Source organism: Paramisgurnus dabryanus, chromosome 22 (genome assembly GCF_030506205.2).
Source record: "Paramisgurnus dabryanus chromosome 22, PD_genome_1.1, whole genome shotgun sequence".
Taxonomy (NCBI): domain Eukaryota; kingdom Metazoa; phylum Chordata; class Actinopteri; order Cypriniformes; family Cobitidae; genus Paramisgurnus; species Paramisgurnus dabryanus.
The window spans coordinates 18,036,590-18,060,364 of NC_133358.1; the positions used below are offsets into that span (position 1 = coordinate 18,036,590).

The window sequence follows — 23,775 nt, forward strand, 5'->3', positions numbered from 1 at the left end:
AAATACTATAAAGAAGATAAACACACGTCCCCACAGCCACGCTAGAAACCCAGCTGTGCTCCAATGGTAGATCTCTGTTATAAAGACTGACATTGGTTGACTGTAAAAAAGTAAATGCTAATCTGAGTCATGGAGCCATAGTGCTCCACACAGCTCATAAGTGGGTGTTTGTACTATAATGTTCTAGACAGATCATGTAAATCTAGATTGATGTTGTACGTTCATGTGAGTGAGTGAGCTTCGCGTGTTGTTTTGGTCAGACTCCAGAGAGTTATATATCTTTCTGTGTGAAGGAGGGAAAACACAAGGCTTTTCTTTTGTTGTAAATGACAGGCTTTAAGAACCAGATGGTTCCCTACAGGTATATATTTTATGATTGGTACGAGTTTCTGTACAGGCTTGCCGCTGAGGGAATAAAGCTTTCGACATCATTTGGTTTTAAATCTGAACTTTTCAAAGTTCTGATCAGTGAACAATAAGTAAGCTGTCCTTAGTTAAGTTTATATTGATTTACGTATACAGATCAATCAAAGACTACTATTGTAAGTGTCTGTTGACCTACAGTAGTTCATTGCTGTACCTACTGTAGGTTTTGGGATTATGCTGTTTGTTGGCTTATAATGTTGAATGTTCCCTCATTTGTCAAAGTCACTAAAAGTAAAATTAGAGCAAAAGTTATTAGTGGTAAATAAATGTATTTTAAATTGTATTTTAAGTTGCAAATTGTGCACAAACATATTCTTACATAATAACTGTCTTTATTTAAAACATGGTAATGTATTTTTCAGTCACAGACTTTTAAACTGCATCATCTAATGTGATGCACGATTCCATCTGGATTTATAAATGTAATTTTGTTTTCTTAACACTGAATATATTTACACTCTGTCAAACATATTTGTGTATTTGAGTGTTTAATGCATATGAGAAAAAATGTTCTTCGTATGCTATAAAAATAAATTTTCTCAGCATTTAAATATAAACACTTTCTATGTAAAGTAGTTTTGTCTCATTTTATTTACAAGCATGCTTTGGGCTCCACCTCTGTAATTTGGGTTAGTATAATTTTAGATCAAACTAGTACAAAGACCCCAGCTGTATTGTGCGGATATTCCTTCCTATACTCAAAAATCTTTCAAATGGCGAAGACGTATTAATGTTTATTGAAAGAAATAAGCGCAGATTGTTCAATGACTCCAATATACATTTTATGACTTCTAAAACTTGAGTCATTATTTAAACAAATATTTTGCACTTAACCTGACAGTAGCAAATGGTAGAAAACATAGTAAAGTTAAGAATAAGTCCTTTGTATATTCTTTATGAAGATGGCTAAGACTTTCTGGCAAAAAGTTGCTTCCTAATCGGTCAAAGCTTAAAGGCCGAAGTATGATCCATTTTTTACATGTACCCGATGGTCCACATACACAATTTTTGTCATCAAAAGAGTGTGTGCATATAGTACTATGATTTTTGAAACCCGGCGTACATTGTATCCATAAGTCGCACATACAGGGGAATGTATGATTTAGCCCAGGAGATGCATTGCATTGCATTTTGGTGCATGTCTCTGCATACAAGTATGAGTCAAATAAACTATACTTTGCAAAGTTGTGTATTTGACCTTGCGCGTGCGGTCATATACACGTAAAAATAGACTCTAGTCTTTAAGGCAAACCAACATTAATGCCCATTAAGCCTGAAGTATATTTCCGTTTTATACGTGCGCGAGGATACATTTCGTCCTCAGAATAGAAAGCGGCTACGCGCGTTCTGTTCGCATACCGCCTGCTTTTTGTAACCGTGCGTACTTTGTACGTGTAGGTCACGCATGCTCGTACAGGAGCATGTAGTATGTAGCCCAGGAGAGGTATTGCAATTTGTCGCATTGCGCATGCATCAAACGTCTTTCCCGCATACAGTACGAGTCAAATAAACTATGCTTTGCAAAGTTGTGCATTCGACCGTGTGGCTGCGTTCATGTACACGTAAAAATACACTCTGGGCTTAAAGGCCAACCAACATGAATGCCCATTAAGCCTGTTTCCATTTTTATATGTACGCGAGGGTCAGCATACAATGCCTGAGATGTAAATTCGTCTTCAGAATAGTAAGCGACTACGCGCATACTGCTCGCACACCGTCTGATTTTTGTAACCGTGCGTACTTTGTACGCGTAGGCCACGCATGCTCGTACAGGAGCATGTAGTATGTAGCCCAGGGGAGGTATTGCAATTTGTTGCAATGCGCATGCGTCAAACGTCTGTGTCCGCATACAAGTCAAATAAACTATACTTTGCAAAGTTGTGCATTCGACCGTGTGCGTGCGTTCATGTACACGTAAAAATACACTCTGGGCTTAAAGGCCAACCAACATGAATGCCCATTAAGCCTGTTTCCGTTTTTATATGTACGCGAGGGTCAGCATACAATGTCTGTGACGTAAATTCGTCTTCACAATAGTAAGCGGCTACGCGCGTACTACTCGCATACCGCCTGATTTTTGTAACCGTGTGTACTTTGTACGCATAGGTCACGCATGCTCGTACAGTAGCATGTAGTATGTAGCCCAGGAGAGGTATGCAATTTGTTGCAATGCGCATGCGTCAAACGTCTGTGTCCGCATACAAGTCAAATAAACTATACTTTGCAAAGCTGTGCATTCGACCGTGTGCGTGCGTTCATGTACACGTAAAAATACACTCTGGGCTTAAAGGCCAACCAACATGAATGCCCATTAAGCCTGTTTCCATTTTTATATGTACGCGAGGGTCAGCATACAATGCCTGAGATGTAAATTCGTCTTCAGAATAGTAAGCGACTACGCGCATACTGCTCGCACACCGTCTGATTTTTGTAACCAAGCGTACTTTGTATGCATAGGTCACGCATGCTCTTACAGGAGCATGTAGTATGTAGCCCAGGAGAGGTATTGCAATTTGTCGCAATGCGCATGCGTCAAACGTCTGTGTCCGCATACGAGTCAAATAAACTATACTTTGCAAAGCTGTGCATTTGACCGTGTGCGTGCGTTCATGTACACGTAAAAACACACTCTGGGTTTTAAGGCTAACCAACATGAATGCCCATTAAGCCTGTTTCCATCTTTATATGTACGTGAGGGTCAGCGTACAATGTCTGTGACGTACATTCATCTTCAGAATAGTAAACGGCTACACGCGTACTGCTCGCATACCGCCTGTTTTTTGTAACCGTGTGTACTTTGTACGCATAGGTCACGCATGCTCGTACAGGAGCATGTAGTATGTAGCCCAGGAGAGGTATTGCAATTTCTTGCAATGCGCATCCGTCAAACGTCTGTGTACGTATACAAGTCAAATAAACTATACTTTGCAAAGTTGTGCATTTGACCGTGTGCGTGCGTTCATGTACACGTAAAAATACACTCTGGGCTTAAAGGCCAACCATCATGAATGCCCATTAAGCCTGTTTCCGTTTTTATATGTACGCGAGGGTCAGCATACAATGCCTGAGATGTAAATTCGTCTTCAGAATAGTAAGCGGCTACGCGTGTACTCCTCGCACACCGCCTGATTTTTGTAACCGTGTGTACTTTGTACGCGTAGGCCACTCATGCTCGTACATGAGAATTTAGTATGTAGCCTAGGAGACATTTTGCAATTTGTCGCAATGAGCATGCTCCAAATGTTTGTGTTCGCATACGAGTCAAATGAACTATACTTTGCATGGTACCCATAAAATGTCATACTCCAGGATTTAGCTAACATAAGTGAACTACTACAGTACACAGTTTTAGCCTCTTAAGTCATGCAGTCCTATGAGAATGAATTTACATCGTCATGGTATTAAAATGCAAAGAGACTGCAGGGTCTCCACATTCACTTAAGAGATCCATTCGCAGGGAAGTTAGGGTTATCCCATAGAGACATGCAAGATTTATGGAGGAACAGTGTGGTAACTGATGTTGTGGATCATTAGGGAATTCTGGGTTCCTTTTGTATGCTTTGAGACTTCTCCAGAAGAAAAACAGCCATTTGTTTATCTGTACAGTAGCTGTTAAATTGATTATTGAAAGAAAAGAACAAAAATGGTGGTTATTTTTATAATCATATGTTTTATTCTATATGTATTGTTTGTTGCATAAAACAAATCAATAAAGTAAGGAAACTACATATGAAATCCATGCTAAAGTATCATAAACTAATTATGAGATTATGAGCATCAAAGTTTGATTTTAATCTTTGACATGGCCCTACACGGCCAATATTAAAGATATCAAAGTTATTTTTTACAGAATGTTCTTTAAATTATGTAGGATCATCATATAAAATGACTTTAGTTGGATTTTCACAGATTGGGTCACATACTGTACTGAATACTATAGGATGAATGAAACTTATAAGAAATGCAATAAGTAAATGGCTTTAGGGTTACTTATAATAAATGCAATAAGTAAATGGCTTTAAAGTGTTACAAACCCATGCTTTTTGAACTTTAGAAACAGAAATATGAGTTCATCTAAAACTGCATTCCATAGCCAGAAAGTCGCAATGATGTTACTTGGAAAATTAGCATAACGGGACCACCAAACCCAGTAGCTATCACATTACACAGTGGCAGGTAGGGCAACAAAGATGTTTCATAGGGTAAGACTCAGGCTTTGATGCCAGGGGCAGAGGTTAATATGAAAGGCGCCACAGTGAGAGTATTTGCAATGCATACTACACACCCGCACACAAACAAACACACACAGCCCGGCGCCCGCAAATTCACTATGAATAAATTGTTTCTCCCTGAGGTACGGTACATAAAACAAATGTGTGTGTGCTAACTTGTGTCCTCTCCCCTGCTGCAGAAATCGAGCCGTGGATCCACCGGTTCAAAGCTGAGGGCACGGTCGATTATTCACAGCTGACCTTTGACCCCGGGCAGAACGAACTGATCGTAGGCGCCAGGTAATGTTGGTTTCCTTTATCGCTCTGTGAAATTTAAGTACGTGTATGTGGTAAAGTGTAAAAATACAATGGTAGTGTCTCGGTTATCGAAGTTTGGGGAAATGTGTCTGCTTATACACTTCACATTTTATTTTTAGCAACACTTAACGGACACCCGCTGTGAATGTCATAAGGCCACAGCTTCCAAGTTTCCCATGATTTGCACAAAAGCGATATATAGTCCAACTCTCTGCAAAACTGCACATTTAAACCAGTGGCGACACACAAAGACTATACTGTAGATCTTTCTCACTGACAGATACTGTTATAAAAATGTGAGTATAGGAAAGGTTTCCTTCTGTCCGGCTGTAATTAATGAGCATGATGATTTCCACCCAGACTTTCACACTGTCCTCCTGAACATCTTCAGCCAAATTAATCTCATATTCCCGATCTGTCAGTGGCTTGGAAGGTCTCCAAGCAATTATTTTGTGACATCCACAGAAATGGTTTAAAATGAAGCACTGTTACAGTTCATGCACCCACAGTGCTATAAATGGTAAAATAATTACTTTTTCACAGAGATTACCATACACTCGACTAGTGACTCATTGTAGCAGTAGAAAATACCACGTTTTTAACACACAAGTAAAAGGAAAGAACGTGCTAGTTAGCTGTCAGAATTTGTCAGTTGTTAACAAATCTGACTGCTCAAATATCTGTTGTTGTGAGCAGGTGTTGAAAAGAAATAAAGCAAAACATTTCTATAAAACTTTTCAACTTAATTATGTGTGTGTCCGAGAGATGCCAAGACCATTTTGGAGACTATCCTCGATTAATAACGACCCATATGTCATTTGTGCAAGTAGCTTGTTACCGCATACATCAGGGGTCTCCAACCTTTTTGTGAACAAGGGCTACCACAATGAATAAAACAATCTGGTGTGCTACTTTTTGATATAGTCTACTCAAAACATTTTATTTTACTTGTTGAATGTTTTATCATTGTTTAAACTGAGACTAAAATATGATTTGGTGGGCACCTCACACACTCTGTGCGGGCAACCTGCAGCAGGCGTAGTGATATTATGCACTGCCCAAAAATAGTCCCCTTGGTTACTTTCAATAGCAGGGGACTATTTTCGGGCACTGTGTAATATCATTGTGCCTGCTGCAGCCATGTTACAGCAGCAAAGTCCTTGATTATTACGCCAGAATGAGAGTATAGTTCCTAGCCATATCTGCCTAGAAAATCCACAACTTTTAATTTTCCTTCCGTCTTAGTACACGATGTAACTACAGAAGAGTCAAGTTTTAAATAGCTAAGCTATGCTAAAATTGGTACCACCAGACCCGGAGATCAGCTGAATGGATTCCAAAACAATCAAATATTTAAAGGGATAGTTTACCCCAAAATGAAAATTATGCCATCCTTTCTCACCCTAATGTTATTACAAATCACATTAACTTATTTGTTCTGCTGAATATAAAGGAAGAAATTTTCAGCAATGTTTGTAACCAGACCGTATTTTTTCCTACTATGGAAGATAATGGTGCTTCTGTTTCTTGCTTTAATACAAATATCTCCCTTTATACTATGGGTCCGTTGAATGCTTGAATCTGATTGGCTGATGAATGTTCTGAGGTGTGCAATTATTTTCTGGGAAACGCAAGGCGAACGTAGTTCCAGGCAGCTTCTATTGTCCGCATTACAGTTCCATATCACTTCGCATAGTTAACTTTAATAACAGACTAAAGAAAACAACATGACAGACGATTTTCTGAGGCAATAACAGCGCTGTTTAGAGACGCACAGAGGTAGCCTCGTTCACGCAATCTCTCTCACGCTCGCCCTCTCTCTCTCACTCTCTCATTCTTTCTCTCTCTGTGTTTCCATCGCTCTTGCTCTCTTTCTAATAACTTCATTAATAACTGCATTTGAATGCTATCAATGGCTCCAGCCTCCATTGCCAGCTTTAAAATTATGTTTTGGAACAAGCAAAAGAGCCGTTGGATGAGACGATTTAAGTACAATAACTGGATTAATCCCTTTAAATATATCATTTGATTGATGTCTTGAGGTGTGGTAACCGTAGTATAAGCAGAATAATTGACTCTGGGCAGTTGAAGTATTGAAAAATACATGCATTATTTTTCTAATTATTCAACAGCCCGTCGTCAATTATTCCTTACTTATTACACGGCTCTCTGGAATGCTTGATTCTGATTGGTCAGTTGAGACATTTGCAGGTTCGTTCTTTTCAAATAATAACCGCTCCAAAGTAATAACGCATAGCCGGTACTACTTGTACGAGTAAAATCGCTCCGCACCAATAAAGATTACTGTTTGGCGCCATCTTGTGACAAACACTGGACAACCACAATTAAGAATGGAAAATTTTGACATTAATTTTAACATATACGGAAAAAACAAAACATTTAAACAGTGGATAGAAGAACGAACAACGACAAGACACAGAGAGCTTACTGAGACTGAACTTGACATAATAGAGCATGACAGCTACGAAGCCAACACCAAAAAAAAAAAAACAGAATGAGCATTAACACTTCTGAAAGACTGGTTAAAACAGAAAAAAATGGAGACAGACAAGTATGAAGCAGAGGATCTTAATAAGGTATTACGATCATTTTATGCATCTGTGGAAAGTTTCGCGGAAGGATAAAAATGGTAATTTAAAACAAATATGCCAATAAAATGTTTCAAATTCATATTCATGTCCAGTTTTTTTTCTTATGTGGCAAGTAGCCGTGTAATAGGCGGGATAATGTAGAGGCAGCCAGTAGTTATCGCGAAATAAGGCCCTTCAGTGTGATACAAGACCCTCTTCACGTCGCGTCCTGATCACACTGTCGGGGCTTATTTCCCGATAACTACCGGCTGCCTCTACATTATCCCTTACTTAATGCATTCCAATCATTGCAAAATTATACCCCAATACCTAATTTCATACCCCAATATATTGAGTTTGATCTGCTACCAATAGAGGCGCTCATTTAGTAAATGCTTCTCTTGGTCGTATTTAGGGGAGTGGAAAGATGACTTAAAAGTTTGTATGGGATGCAGTAGGTTGCCATTTTGACAGTTCGATAACACATATGTAACATCTGGCTGGACGTCAACTAGAGGTCCTTTCAGTCTGGGTCGTTAACGGTTTCATGCTGTGACCCTAGATTGAGTTTTGTCACCAGGTCTGCTCGGACACTTTCATCAGAAGATCCTAATCTCCTGATAACACACATTTCCAGACCTATTGACTGTCTCTGGCTGTTTTAGTTTGCCAATCTAAGCAAATTAACACCTCAAAGCAAACTTCAAACCGTGAGCAGAGACGAAGCAGCCATGACACAAAAATGTGTCTGTCTAAGATCACAGCTAAGACCAAAATAAATTGGTTTAAATTGTATATATTATATATCCTTGTATTGCATGTTTGTATCTGTAATGAACCACTTTCTTGTAACACTATAGGGATGCTTTGTTCATTTTAGCATGTCTCATAATTCACATTCATGAGATTACTATTTGATGTGTGTTTCAAACCATACCTTGTTTACACTCTTAATAATCCCCTTTTCCTTTCCTGATCAATGATGTGCATCATCATACCATAACTGATATCAAACTTGTTAAATATTAATCAAAATTATTATTTAACAAAATCTTTAGCATAGTCCATCTATGCAAATGGGTCTGGTAAAACAAAGACAAAGTTTTCCTACTCTATCAACACCCTTTTGGATTGGTCATCTGAACTTCAAGGGGTTGGTCTAAACTCAGGTTAAGAGGCCTGCACCCCAATTCATCGAAGCTCACAGCACACAGCTCACGCACAGCACGCCAAACGGCTACTCAACAGCGAGGCCACGGCGCCCAGCCGGGCTCGCTGTGAGACCTGTCCCTCTCTCGGATAGTTTCACGGGCACCCTGACACTTGGACAAACTGGACAAATTAATCGCCACAGATTAACCAGACCGACGGATTAACCCAAAAAGGAACAACTCCTACGGACACCTCAGGACTCCGTCACGTGACCACAAACTCAGGAACTCTCTTCCTCGCATACGCGCACATACAGCTGGACGTACACACGTGCCTCACAAAAGCCAAACGCAAGTATCGCTTGTTCATTCGCTGTAAAAGTTATTGCCCCTTTTAATTAAGGTGATTCTTAGAGTTCTGATGATTTGTGCAGAAGTTAAGTCTATAGTGATATTGCCCTTCTTTTACTCTCTCTCTCTCTTAATTTTCCATTCTTTCTCTTTCATGTTTCTTGTTTGTTGTTTGTATGTATAGTTAGTCTTGTGTGTTTTTGTAGTGTAACGTAGTTTAATAAACCGGTTTTGCATTTCACAATTGAATTGTTTCTGTGTTCAATGCTCATGAAATAAATGTCACTTAATCTGCCGTTAAGATCTTAAAGCTACATGCTTAAAAATACTTTATAGCAGTAAGAATGTTATTTTCTAAAGGCCACAGAATTAACTTCTTAAATGAACAATTATGAGTATTTGCTGGACAAATACATTAATTAATTGTTATTATTATTCTGCTAAATCAGTTTAAAATCTTAATAATTTGTATAATTAATTAGTTAATTGTACTTATTATTCCATTTGAGCTAAATATGGGAATTACCCCAAATTCCCTTCAATTCCCGTAGTGTTTCGGTCGGAGGTTTATGGTGTTTTAAATAACGCCGTTCTCCTCCTCCCGCTGATTCGCTACATATTAATGGTGGAGAATGCGCGGGCAGATTTAAACATTATTTCTGAGCAAAAACAGTTAACAAGTCAAATGTGTTTTGCATTGTGTGAATGAAAAGAACTATCAGCTATAACTGTGTCCGTTCTTATATTGGTATGAATGAAAATGTAATTTCCTGTATCATTTTCAGGACATAACAGACTCGCGCCCCTGTTATGTATAGTTAACTGCAGTCTTTAAGGTAACCGTATTAAAAACCCTTTGATACGCTGCATTACCGTCTAATTCCGCCTAATAAAGAGTAGAATTCCTTTATTTAGAGTGAAGCGGTGGTCGAGTGAGTACTCCCATCTGATAAGGCCTTTTTGTTATCTCCAGGAAATTATTTACAATTAGAGAAGCTGTCTATTGTATTTTTCCATTTTATTCACGTACGTGGATTTTTTTTAATTGTAAGCACCGAGGGTAAGACTTTTCAATTTTAAAGGAGATAAACCTTGATCAAGTAACTTATGTCAACGGAGAAGAAAGCCCGTTAGACTTTTATTTATTGTGTGTCCCGGTAACGTAAGCCAAAACTGGCACCGGACGAACACAGCTCAAATTACATCCGTCGTCTTAGCAACGCAGCGGTCGCCGATGTAATTATTGTATTGAAGCGAATCTTTGTCAGTTTAAAGCGTACCACCTAGTTCTAACACTAGATGTCAGTCTTGAGTGTCTAACACTTCTCCTTCTCTCTCACTTTACGCCTGACTTCCGCTTTCTTTGTTTGTTGGGCGAAATATCGCCATCTGGTGGGGAAAGCTCGTTTAGTCCTCTCATAAACTCTTTTGGGAGTGTATGACAGGAGTCAAACTGGGATTTTTGACCTTACTTTGATGACTAGGTTATTCTACTACTTTGTAGTTTTATTTCCTACATATTGAATGTTATGGTCTTAAATTATAAATAATAATTAATATTGCTATGCCTTTATTAAGTTATTATTTCTTTATTTAATTTTTATTTTGATTTATTTTATTTCATTTTTGCTGTTCTCTCCCGCTCCTTACTTTCCTATTCTCTTTTCTATTGTAGAGATTGTATTTTAATTAAGTTTAAATTTAAATTTAATGCAGTTTGATTTATTTTAAATTTTAATTGAATTAATTCTTTACTGTGAATAGAATCTAGCCCCATAAGTCCCATTCTCAGTGAATTCATTTATGTTTTAACTGGTGCAATAGGATAAGCCCCCTGTCCCTCGCAAGTTGGGCCTAGCCCAGCCACTCTAGCTAAGCCACTCCCCTAGCTCGCATGACTTCATAGTGCCCTCTCCCTGTAAGGCCCTGTCATTAAATCTAGGGTAGAGAACCTGCTAAGCTAAAACAGGGACTTCCTTCTCATAACTATTTTCATCTCTTATCCTTTTCATTTCTCAGCCTTTTGACTTTGTCTGTTTGGCTATCTTATTTTATTATCAGTTTATTTATTTATTTATTTTTAATCTCTTTTTTTATCCATTTTATTTTATTTGTTTTATTTTCAGTAATTTATCTTTCTCACCTTCTATTTGCTTTTTATTTAATTTAATTTTATCATTATAATTAATTAACTTTAATTATTTTGATCTTATTTTATTTTGGGCTGAAAAACCATATCTGCACAAACCATGAGAAAATGTATTAGTAATGCGAACAATTAACCAAATGTCTGAAGCGACCAATAGGTTAAAACACATCGTCCATTCACTAAACTTTTTCCCTTTTTACCCACACTAATTATCTGCGCCACCGAAGCAAGGCCCCGATAATAGTTTTTATTTGTGCCACTAGCTGATCACATCAGTTAGACCCACATAGCCCGTATTTTTATTTATTTTAGCTCGTTAAAATTCTGCGGACTTGTATTGGCTCTTTGTGTTTTGTCACCCACCAGTGCGCCAACGTGTTCAGATCACCCAGCCCTGCCAACCACTGTGACCAGCTGGAGGCATGGCTCAACGATCCGACATCTGACCTCCTGCCCAATGTCGCCAACGATCTGCAGCGCCGAGACCGAGAGCAACGGGATGGCAACCTGGACGAGATCATAGCCCGTGATTCAACACAGAGCTACAGCCACAAGGAGATGGCAAGGATCACAGGTGCCATCGCTCACAACCTCATCATCCAGCTAAAGCGGGACGAAAGGAACGTCACGCACCTGGAACAGGATGCAGCAACGCTAAAGCTCCATGCAAAGGAAGCCTGGAGGAATCAGGAGGACGCGCAGACTCGTCTAGATCGGCTGACACAGGAATCCAAGGATCAGCAGCAGCCGATTGAGGAGGAACACAAGAGGAAAAAGCATGAGGCGAGACAACTTCACAAGGCCATCTCACAACTCCACACAGACACAGAGCACAGAGAGCAGCAGGAAAAGACCGCCAAAGAGGAGCTGGGAAAGCTCCTGCAGGCCAAAAGTCTTCTGGTAAGAGCCAAGGCAGAACAGAAAGAACGTGATGCCAAGTCCAAGGCCTACGAAAACCGCCTGCAAGCTGCTCAAGCTGAAATTCAAGTTCTTGTTCAGCAACATCACCAACCTAAGGACGAACGTGATTCCGTCCAAAAAGAACTTTTATATGGTTTCAGAATGCAAGCTGAACCATTGAGAGAGAAAGCATCATTCTCCTCTCATCCAACCAGTGTCTCTGCACTCCCCCACCAAAGTTTCCTGCTGAAAAAGAGGGGGGTGAGAGCCCACTGTTAAGAACTTTGCCAGCCAGCGTCCACAACCCTCTCACAAGAACACAAGGGGGGTGGGGCCAACACCTTTCCCAATGATGTCTACAGACACATGGCGTGGCCCAAAGACCTTGACAAGCTGGCTAGAAACAGTCCAACATTTAGTCCAAACACTGCAGGTGTCCATGACATCCACGCTTACCTGCAAAACATTGACTTTTATGTGCACACGCTGCCGAATGTAACCACGAGAGACCAGCTGTATCTGCTATGGATTACTTCCAGCCATTAGGTGAGGAGCTTCCTGGACCGGCAGTCAGAAAGTGTCAAGTTGGATTATAAGGAGCTGCAAATGGCCTTGATAGAAGAGTTTTCAGATCCAGAATCACGATGAGGACTAATCGCTGCAATGGACTTAAAACAAAGCAGAAATGAAACTCCACAGGCCTACTACTACAACTGACTTTCAGTCTACTCCAGCTCACAAAACGAGCCAAGAATGGAGGAAACATCAAGATCCTCCCCCTGCAAAGCTTTATTTTACCGTAATGCAACACTTAGGATTTATGGCCTACCCTCACCTGACGACAACCAGACAGCTGCAGGACTTCGTCCATAAAGCCTACGGTAAACAAAAGCCACCTCTGAAAAGACTGTCATCCTTTCTTTCTCTGAAAATTACCCAAAACGGCCACTGGAGGGCGAACAACAGCGCCACAGTGAAGGACATTTCAGCAGAGAGCCAAGAGGATCGAAGGACTTCACAGCCAAGATCATCAGACAGCCAGAGGACAGCGTCCATGGAAACCATCCTGCACCTGTCAGAATGAGAAGTCCAAACAGTCAACAGATGGACCAGGTTCGACACACAGTGAACAAAGCTAAGTCTGAACTGTCACAAAAGCAAAGCGACACATACACATCTGAGTCAGCAGAGATTTTGAAAATAGTGAAGAAGTCAAATCCAAAAGGAGGCCTCACAAGGAGAACCGCGAGGATGAACCGAACTATTTATCACTAGCAGCAGCACTGGAATACAGCAAGAACTTTCCAGAAAACCCTCCTGCAAGCAACACTTAAATCTCTGCCACTCATCACGTTACCATCGATCCAGTCATCGCAAAAATCAGAGACTTTGGCACACAAACTGTATTTCAAACATCAACCAGTCAGATTCAGCAGGTACCAGAAAAGTGCTGTGTTAGACATCTGTTTCCCTACAGAATCACTGAAGACCAGCCTTAACTGCCTTCCAGTTACCACACAAAACCTGGTACTAAGGCCCTGGGAAACCTGAATTAGAGAGGAGTAGCTAAAAGACTCCATTTAGCAACCACCACGAAAAACACAAGGTCAGATTGGAAACCCTCGCCAACACTGGAGCTGATCTAATGCTGATGTCATTCCAGCTTTTCACAAGACTCCAGAACAAAGATGAAGCACAAAATCTGACCCTCAACCCACAAAGGTGTATGCTGAATATGCAGTCTCACAGCCAAACTGCAACAGGTGCTTTCCATCCACCTGACCATCGGTCCTATGAGACTTCTACACCCTGTGTAAATCTCACCAGTGGACACATATCCTCTTTTCATTGGCAAAGACTTGTTAGATAGTTTTGAGCTTTTAACAGACTTTAAAAAGTAAAAATTTGGTCTCAGGTGAGAGAACTTCTACATTTTCACTCAGAAAATCACCTGAAGTACATTGCCAAGTCACAAAGTTATGGATTACCAAGCAGCCAGTCGCGAAACATCGTCTCAGACCAAAAGTTCAAGTTCACTGTTGTGCACATTACAAACAACCCACCCACCCCCCCAACTGTGATTGCACTGACCTGCGGCCAACACACGCCCACCACCACAGTGCCCATCACATAGCCACTTACACTGGCTCCACATATCTCAAACAGTGACATAGCTGCATTACATGCCTCCGACACCACCATACAAGCTATGTCAACCACCTCTCAGACCCCTCCACCTGCCCTATCATGAACTCTGACCTCATTGCTACACCAGCCCTTAAATGTCTTAACGACATGTAACACCTGCTGCATATACAACATCACATCCTCTTATATGTCCCTGACGACCGCACTACACCAAAGCATGTGGTTCTTCATTGACATAGGGGGGTCCTACAGATGTATGCGCATGACACAGCATGTGCCAGACACCAAGTCGCAAGAGCCACGTACAAACCACTGAAACAGGTGGCATACTGGCCCTGGATGCAGCAGGACTTAGCAGAATGCATCAAAGGATGCCTGGTTTGCTGCTAACTACAATCGGCTAACCCAAACCACAGAGCACCACTGCAAAGAACAGGTGCTAATTTTGGTCAGACTTTAAGACTTTAAGGCTGGGTAAACTGCTACCCAGGTCGACGAGGGGCAACAAACATTTTCTCATGGTCATTTGCCAATTCACACAGTGGGTCGAGCCTCCCAGCACCCAACGACACTGCTCAAAACACAGCACCTCTACACATGATCCACATCTTCGCCAGGTTCGAACTGCCACTGAGAGTCAACTCAGATAGAGGTACCCATTTCACCGCTGAAATTATTAAAGATGTGTGGAAACCCCTAGGCGCGCACGCCCAACTCCACATCAGCATCATCCCTCCTCATCGGACCAAGTGAAAGAACCAAGCAGACTGTGGCTAGCATGTCAAAGAAAATGTGTCTCAGCAAATCAGATGGACTGGGATCGGAAACTCCCCTTTAGTGTTATGGCTATCAGATCGACCCCAAATTAATTTACTGGTATGTCTCCCTTCAAACCATTGACGGGACGGCAGATGACACTGCCAGTACACCTGTTGTACCAACCTTGAGATTCCAATCTCATCACAGCCAACACCACTCACCAGAATCCCAATGAACTTCACAGGCATCTGGAACCCTTTGCTTCCGCCCAGGAACAGCTACAGAAGATGGCTGAGGGCTAGAAGGCATACTACGACTGGAAGTCATCATGAGAGGAACTGGACGTGGATGACGATGTTTGGTACAACAGCTTCGCACAGCCACTTCACACAACTCACCAGTGACTGTCGAAGGAAGTTCTGCCATGCTGGACAGGACCCCATCAGATTGTGGACAAAATCTCTGCTGTTGCATACCAGACCAGGATGGACAGGGAGGAGAAAGAAACAATCTTCAGATGGGTCCATCATAACACAACCAACACACTAAACATTGAGGCATAACAGAAAAGGTGGGGACTAGTTCCAACTAGACCAAACCGCCTCCTTACTGCCTCACCACCAAACAAGCAGCTGCATCTTGCATCAAACCTGCGCAGGTGCAGCCGCACTAAAGACATTCACCATCTCTGCCCAAGCATTCCTTTTTATTTTTAAGGACAACACTGATGACATCTATGGGCTGCAGCCCATGAAGATCGACTCCCAGTGTTCCGCTTCGGTTAAACCACTAGCCGATGCCACTAACACTCGTAGGTGACTGATGGCTGTTCAACACCCCAGCCTACACAAACACGTTAACCTACAAACCACCCACATCAGTCTGCACAACCAAAGGATGTGATTCTCCACATTGATGACCTGGCACTTGATCACCTTCCCAGTGAGTAGTACCACATCAAACTGGCAATCTCAACTTTCTTCAGGGACCACCACTTCATCGTAAACCCTGAACTGGAAATGAGGATTGCGTAAGGGAGGACCCAAACTAATTGATGTCACAGACTTCAACACTGTCCTCCAGAGACTCGCTCAGAGGCCCACTACAGACAGCCTTTGTGTTGTCTGATCTTGGACTGCCACTGACACGGTACTGTGCCTCTCCGCAGGAATAGGATACATCCTTACTCTCAGCCTAACCTTCATCCCATAATGAAGAGTCAACGGGATGCAAGAATTCAGCGAACAGGTGCACAACTGTCCTCCTGTTGGACTTTCAAATGGAACCGTGGAAGGCAGCACACCCAGGCAGAGCCAGAGCCCAATCTCATTCAAATCACCCTTTGCCTGTTTGACAGAACGCTGCAGACAATTAAGAAACACCTGCCATCCAGACTTCATGACCTGCCTGATCATCGCCTGCCAAAGTCTACCTGGACTTTAATGGGCGTGAAGGGGGGAATATGTAACATCTGGCTGGACGTCAACTAGAGGTCCTTTCAGTCTGGGTCGTTAACGGTTTCATGCTGTGACCCTAGATTGAGTTTTGTCACCAGGTCTGCTCGGACACTTTCATCAGAAGATCCTAATCTCCTGATAACACACATTTCCAGACCTATTGACTGTCTCTGGCTGTTTTAGTTTGCCAATCTAAGCAAATTAACACCTCAAAGCAAACTTCAAACCGTGAGCAGAGACGAAGCAGCCATGACACAAAAATGTGTCTGTCTAAGATCACAGCTAAGACCAAAATAAATTGGTTTAAATTGTATATATTATATATCCTTGTATTGCATGTTTGTATCTGTAATGAACCACTTTCTTGTAACACTATAGGGATGCTTTGTTCATTTTAGCATGTCTCATAATTCACATTCATGAGATTACTATTTGATGTGTGTTTCAAACCATACCTTGTTTACACTCTTAATAATCCCCTTTTCCTTTCCTGATCAATGATGTGCATCATCATACCATAACTGATATCAAACTTGTTAAATATTAATCAAAATTATTATTTAACAAAATCTTTAGCATAGTCCATCTATGCAAATGGGTCTGGTAAAACAAAGACAAAGTTTTCCTACTCTATCAACACCCTTTTGGATTGGTCATCTGAACTTCAAGGGGTTGGTCTAAACTCAGGTTAAGAGGCCTGCACCCCAATTCATCGAAGCTCACAGCACACAGCTCACGCACAGCACGCCAAACGGCTACTCAACAGCGAGGCCACGGCGCCCAGCCGGGCTCGCTGTGAGACCTGTCCCTCTCTCGGATAGTTTCACGGGCACCCTGACACTTGGACAAACTGGACAAATTAATCGCCACAGATTAACCAGACCGACGGATTAACCCAAAAAGGAACAACTCCTACGGACACCTCAGGACTCCGTCACGTGACCACAAACTCAGGAACTCTCTTCCTCGCATACGCGCACATACAGCTGGACGTACACACGTGCCTCACAAAAGCCAAACGCAAGTATCGCTTGTTCATTCGCTGTAAAAGTTATTGCCCCTTTTAATTAAGGTGATTCTTAGAGTTCTGATGATTTGTGCAGAAGTTAAGTCTATAGTGATATTGCCCTTCTTTTACTCTCTCTCTCTCTTAATTTTCCATTCTTTCTCTTTCATGTTTCTTGTTTGTTGTTTGTATGTATAGTTAGTCTTGTGTGTTTTTGTAGTGTAACGTAGTTTAATAAACCGGTTTTGCATTTCACAATTGAATTGTTTCTGTGTTCAATGCTCATGAAATAAATGTCACTTAATCTGCCGTTAAGATCTTAAAGCTACATGCTTAAAAATACTTTATAGCAGTAAGAATGTTATTTTCTAAAGGCCACAGAATTAACTTCTTAAATGAACAATTATGAGTATTTGCTGGACAAATACATTAATTAATTGTTATTATTATTCTGCTAAATCAGTTTAAAATCTTAATAATTTGTATAATTAATTAGTTAATTGTACTTATTATTCCATTTGAGCTAAATATGGGAATTACCCCAAATTCCCTTCAATTCCCGTAGTGTTTCGGTCGGAGGTTTATGGTGTTTTAAATAACGCCGTTCTCCTCCTCCCGCTGATTCGCTACACATAACACAATGACATTTTTAGTTTAGTTTTATCAAATCTTTTTCTTTCTTTCTTTACACCATTCCAGCATCAATGGCTATATTCATTGCAAGAACCGGTTAATCCATACACAAGTTTATTCACACAAGTAATTAATCCAGACACAGGTTGGGGGAGGAACAGTTTGGCATCTCTAATTTGCCTAACTTGCATGTTTTTGGCCTGTTGGAGAAAACCGGAGTATCTGGAGTAAACCCACGCTGACACAGGGAGAACATGCAAACTCCACACAGAAAGACCACCTGACCTAGCCAGGGCTAAAATCTGGGATCTTCTTGCTGTGAGGCAACAGTGTTACCTAAACTTTTTCTTTTTGAGGACAAACTAAATTGGTTTCTCTTGGACTCCAGACATAAAACAGTTCATCTTAGCATTGAAATAACCATAAAACTCAGTATTGTGTTCTGGTTATTTTCCTAGAAGAAGAAAGCCTGCCTAGTTTCTGCTAATGGCTTGGGCTGTCGATAGACGTCTGATTCTCAGATGTTTGGCACGGCCCTGGAGTCAGTCAGTCCCACAAATAAGACAAATAGAAACAACTGCAGCTGAGGGAATCCAGTAAAGCACTTTAGATGGAGACTGGAAACTACAACAATCATTTCCAGCAACTTGTACCGATTAAAATATGCACCACTATGGATAGCATGATATAGTCAGGCCTATACACTCTCCGCCTGGAGCGTTTTCTGTTCCACACTCGCCTGCCTCTAATTTTAAAGTAATCTTCAAAGCTTTTGATTCGTTTGCTCAGGTGTTTGATTAAGGTTAGAGCTAAACTCTCAAGTATGATGGCCCTCCAGGAGCAGATTTAAATAGCTCTGATATATAGGATGTGGATTAATGTTGTTCAGATCGGAGGAAAACTTAAGTCTTATGGAGCTCTGTGAGGATTTCAGTTTGATTGGTTATCCCTGGAGGAGATATTCTGGCTGGGTTGTCAATGGCCAGGTCCAAAAACCGATGGTGTGGAAGTGCCGATCAAGGTCACTGAATAACATTGTTTTCATGAAGATACCCAGGACCTCTGGCAAAATTTTGCCAATTACCAAGACAAACCTGAGCAGACCTGTCAAAAGTTTAGGATATTCAATTGGGATGAATTTAGCTATGCCTCTACCCAACTGATTTTTAAACCACTTTCAGTACATATGCATTGCATAACCTATGTCTGCATCATATGATTTTTCTAAGTAGGACGTGTTACAGGATCACCAAACTTGTTTGACATGGAATAACATTACTGTCAAGTATTCAGATTTTAAAAGTAGACTAAGGTGACATTCTTGAAAAACAATGTATACTTTTTTCTGCTTTTTGGGATACTGTACTACACAATGTTCCCATGAGAGATGCAACCCACCCATTAAAATTCCCCACTGGCAATAAGATTATTAATGATACCTGAACATCTCACCAAACAGCCTGATCTCAAGAATTTCCATGTTTTACATTTTTTCATTTATCCATGGGTTACTCAATTGTTTTTCCTATTTTCTTACCATTTTCGCTTGGGTTTGGGGTTAGAACGACTTTCTGTTTCATAAAATGACATCCTAACCCAAACCTCAAATCTAACCCCAAACCCAAGCGACAATGGTAAGAAAATATGAAAAACAATTGAGTAACCAATAGACCCCTTCAAGGTTTGTAAACATTGAATGACTATCGGGTGCGTGCGCAGCATGGGGTCAAACTGTTCATACAATCGAGGCTTTAAAATTTAATCTAACAGGGCTGAAAAATGATGACTTACCTCAAATGAAGTGAGCACTACAATCACAAGCCTCTTTGATATTTGTATTGTTCCAGTCTGCACGTTAATAGCTTGCAGCCGCAGATGTTGTATTTTTTTGTTTTTGAGATTCTGCATGAATCGCGGAAACTTAACGGAAGACCTGGCGTGATTTTCAGAGCCCACGACGTAAGTAGGCATTTTTACGATGCCGAATAACATGCAACTCAATCTGCTGTAATTACTTTTCTGACCCCGACATGCGCAGTGGGAACCGCCTGTGACGTGAACCGTGAAGGGGTCTATACGTGAAACTGACACGGAAAAGAAAGTCCGTGGTACGGAGATCCGTGACAATGACACGGATAATGGGCAAAATATTCTGTGACTATACCACGGAAATTTGTGAGATCAGGTTGCACCAAACTACGTTCACAAATAAACTACAAATATTGCAGATATGAATAACTTGGAATCAGTCAACTAAATCTGTATTGTGAGTGTAACTGTATGTGACAAAGGTAATAAGCCCAGTGGCCTGTGCAAAAAAGCCTATGATTATAAGAAACTCAAAAGACTTTGGCATTAGAAACACAATCAATACAATGCAATGTCAATTCAGTAAATAGCAAACTGATTTATAATGTGTTGTCTTATGCATTAATACAAGCTTTATTGTTATATTATATGCCATATTATTTTTATAGAAAGTGTGTGTGTAATCACATCAGACAGATTGATTTGCCGATTCCCCCATAGTATTAAATTTATCAATATTGTTGGCGTAGCTGTTCTTACCCCTACACTAAATCCAAGACGACACATTTTGTATTTCACTCAGGGATAAAAATACAAGAGAGTTTTGCTTCCTGGATTTAAAATGCAGTCAGCATTTACAGGCCTGTGCCGTTTTAAACAAGCACCTTATCCTGAGGCAAGGTCCCGCACCAGCTCATTAAAGTGACAGTGGGCTATACTTTGCATAAGAGGGTTTTCACTCCAGCACACATTTACTGTAGCCTACAGCCAAGTATTCCAATCATATATATATTTTTTAATAAAACAAAAAATTAAGAAGTACACCAGGTCGTTCACATTATAACAGGGTGTATATAGGGACCACATGAATATGATTTATTCAGTAATTGTTTTATTTAGTAATTTAGTTACATAACCTACTATTAAATTGATAGACTTGTTTATTTCTGATTAAGTTACTCTCTCATTTCATGATTGCTATTCTGAATGAAATCAACCCCCCAATTTATGTCTCCAAAGCCCACCCACCGTCTGAGACAAAATCTTGCTCAGATGCTTGAAAATAATCGGTTCCTTTTTGTCTTTTCTTTCAATCTTTCAGAAATCATCTCTTCAGGCTACATTTAGAGGATCTTTCGTTGATCCAGGTGGGTGAAAATTTTGTGTCTGTCTCCTCTTTTTGTTTGCTCCTATACCTAGAATTGCTCAGACACCTTGAAAACCCAGGATGAGGCTAACAGGTGTTGCTGCTGTTATGTGTGAATGCTAGCCTGGTTAGCCAGACCTACATCAAGATGTAAGGTCTGGCAACTCTTCACACAAACGGCTCAATGCAAGGGGCGGGATATAAGGTTGTCCCTCAAAATGCCTCTGCACGCAATAGGATAGCGCTATGACGGATCAGAGCAACGAAGAAGGTGACGTAGTTACCGTAACCAGTCGGCAAAACTCCAAACACATCTTTCTTGCTTAAAAAGGACTTCAGTAGGGTTTATTTGCTCTTCTCTCAAAGAAAAACATAAGTCTAAGTCCTCCAGAGTCGCGGCCAAAGCCGCTTCAAAAGATAGCTGTTCGCCAGCAGCAGCAGCCATTCTCTGTTTTTTTTTAAGTAGGAACCGTTGCAGCTCTGTCGTCATCATGTTAAGCCCGCCCCACAGACGCTACACACGATTTGATTGGCCTGACCAAATTTTGGTTTTTGGACCGGTTAAGTGTATTGTGAGTGCCTAGACTAAACCCTGGCAGCAAATATATTTTGCGGCCCCTAGGGTGCGTCTAGATTTCTAGGCTATGTGAATGCCAATTACAGCGACTTCATAAGCTGAGGAAGAAGATTTCTGCCAATTTAAAAGCTGTCGATTTAGTTTCGGCACAAAACAATTGCACACCATGGGTTGAAGCTTCCTGTTAAAGTCATACGTAAACCTTATTTAGGCTTGCATTTATTTTAAACATGTAGGTCGGTTGCATAAACATAGCAAGTTAAGACGGCATCTTAAAGCGATACTTCAGGCAAAAATCTAAATTACCCCATGATGTATTCACCCTCAAGCAATCCGAGATACACATGTCCATCATCTTTCAGACAAACTCATTTGGATTTTAATAAATGTCATTGCTTTTCCAAGCTTATTATGAGAGAAAATAGGGATCAGGGAACAACGCCTGACTTTAAACCTCAAAAAAGTGCATTCATCCTATAAAGAAGTGATCCACATGGCTCCAAGGGGTTAAAGGGATAGTTCACCGAAAAATGATAATAATATCATTAATGACTCACCCTCATGTTGTTCCAAACTCGTAAGACCTCCGTTTATCTTCGGAACACAGTTTAAGATGTTTTATATTTAGTCCAAGAGCTTGTTGACCCTTCATTGAAAATGTACGTACGGTATACTGCCCATGTCCAGAAAGGTAATAAAAACATGATCAAAGAAGTCCATGTGACATCAGTGGGTTAGTTAGAATGTGTTGAAGCATCGAAAATACATTTTGATTCAAAATAACAAAAATTATGACTTTATTTAGCATTGTCTTCTTTTCCGCGTCTGTTGTAAAGCGTATTGTTGAGACTAAAGTGACGTGACTGCAGTGACGCGGATGACGCGTGACGTTGCTGACGTGTTATCTGGTGCGCCCCAGCTGTTTTTTTGTGCGCCCGGACTGCGTTAACAGTCTGAGGGAGACGCACACTGTAAGTTTGAAAAAAACGTTCGCAAACATGTCTGAGGATTACACGTCATCCGCGTCACTGCAGTCACGTGAGTAGTCTCACGCATGCGCTTCACAACAGACACGGAAGACAATGCTGAATAAAGTCGTAATTTTTGTTATTTTTGGACCAAAATGTATTTTCGATGCTTCAACACATTCTAACTGACCCACTGATGTCACATGGATTTATTTGATCATGTTTTTATTACCTTTCTGGACATGGAAACCGTACATAGATTTTCAAAGAAGGGTCAACAAGCTCTCGGACTAAATATAAAACATCTTAAACTGTGTTCTGAAGATAAACGGAGGTCTTACGAGTTTGGAACGACATGAGGGTGAGTCATTAATGACATTATTTTCATTTTTGGGTGAACTATCCCTTTAATAAATGTCTTTTGTGGGTAATCGACGCAATATTGTAAGAAAAATATACATGATCGAGTGAGTCTAGGAGGGCACCGTTTTTAAAAGCTAGTTATTACAGTTTATAAAGTTTGAAATATGGATATTTTTCCCTATACAATCGCATCGATTAGCCGCAGAAGACATTCATTAACCCATCACAACCATGTGGATTACTTCTGTGAAGGATGAATCCACTTTTTTTGGGTTTAAAGTCAGATGTTGTTTCCTGATCCCTGTTTTCTACCGTTATAAACTTTGAAGAGCAAGGACATTTACTAAAATAACTCCAAATGTGTTGGTCTGAAAGATGTATCTCGTTTGCTTGAGGGTGAGTAACAGTCTCGAACCTTTGATATGTTTGATATTGGCTTTGATTTGCACTACTAAATGTGTTAAAGGCAATGAAGTATATAGATACTATTTTTCAGAGTAATTCTGGACTATAGCCAGAGCCATTAAATCCAGTTTAGCCCAGTTTTAAGGGCAAATGGACCTGAAATGCTAGACCTAAACTTACACCCTAT

The 23,775-nt window shown here is 40.6% G+C and overlaps 1 protein-coding gene across 2 annotated transcripts in view; it reads left to right on the top strand.

Annotated features, from left to right (window-relative positions):
• Positions 1-23,775, top strand: part of sema5a (sema domain, seven thrombospondin repeats (type 1 and type 1-like), transmembrane domain (TM) and short cytoplasmic domain, (semaphorin) 5A) — a 205,846-nt gene that overhangs the window by 90,485 nt on the left and 91,586 nt on the right. For both annotated transcript variants that reach the window (XM_073813106.1, XM_073813107.1), the window contains exons 3-4: positions 4,838-4,937; positions 21,231-21,276. In XM_073813106.1, coding sequence (XP_073669207.1) covers positions 4,838-4,937; positions 21,231-21,276 — 146 coding nt within the window. The remainder of the gene's footprint in view (positions 1-4,837; positions 4,938-21,230; positions 21,277-23,775) is intronic.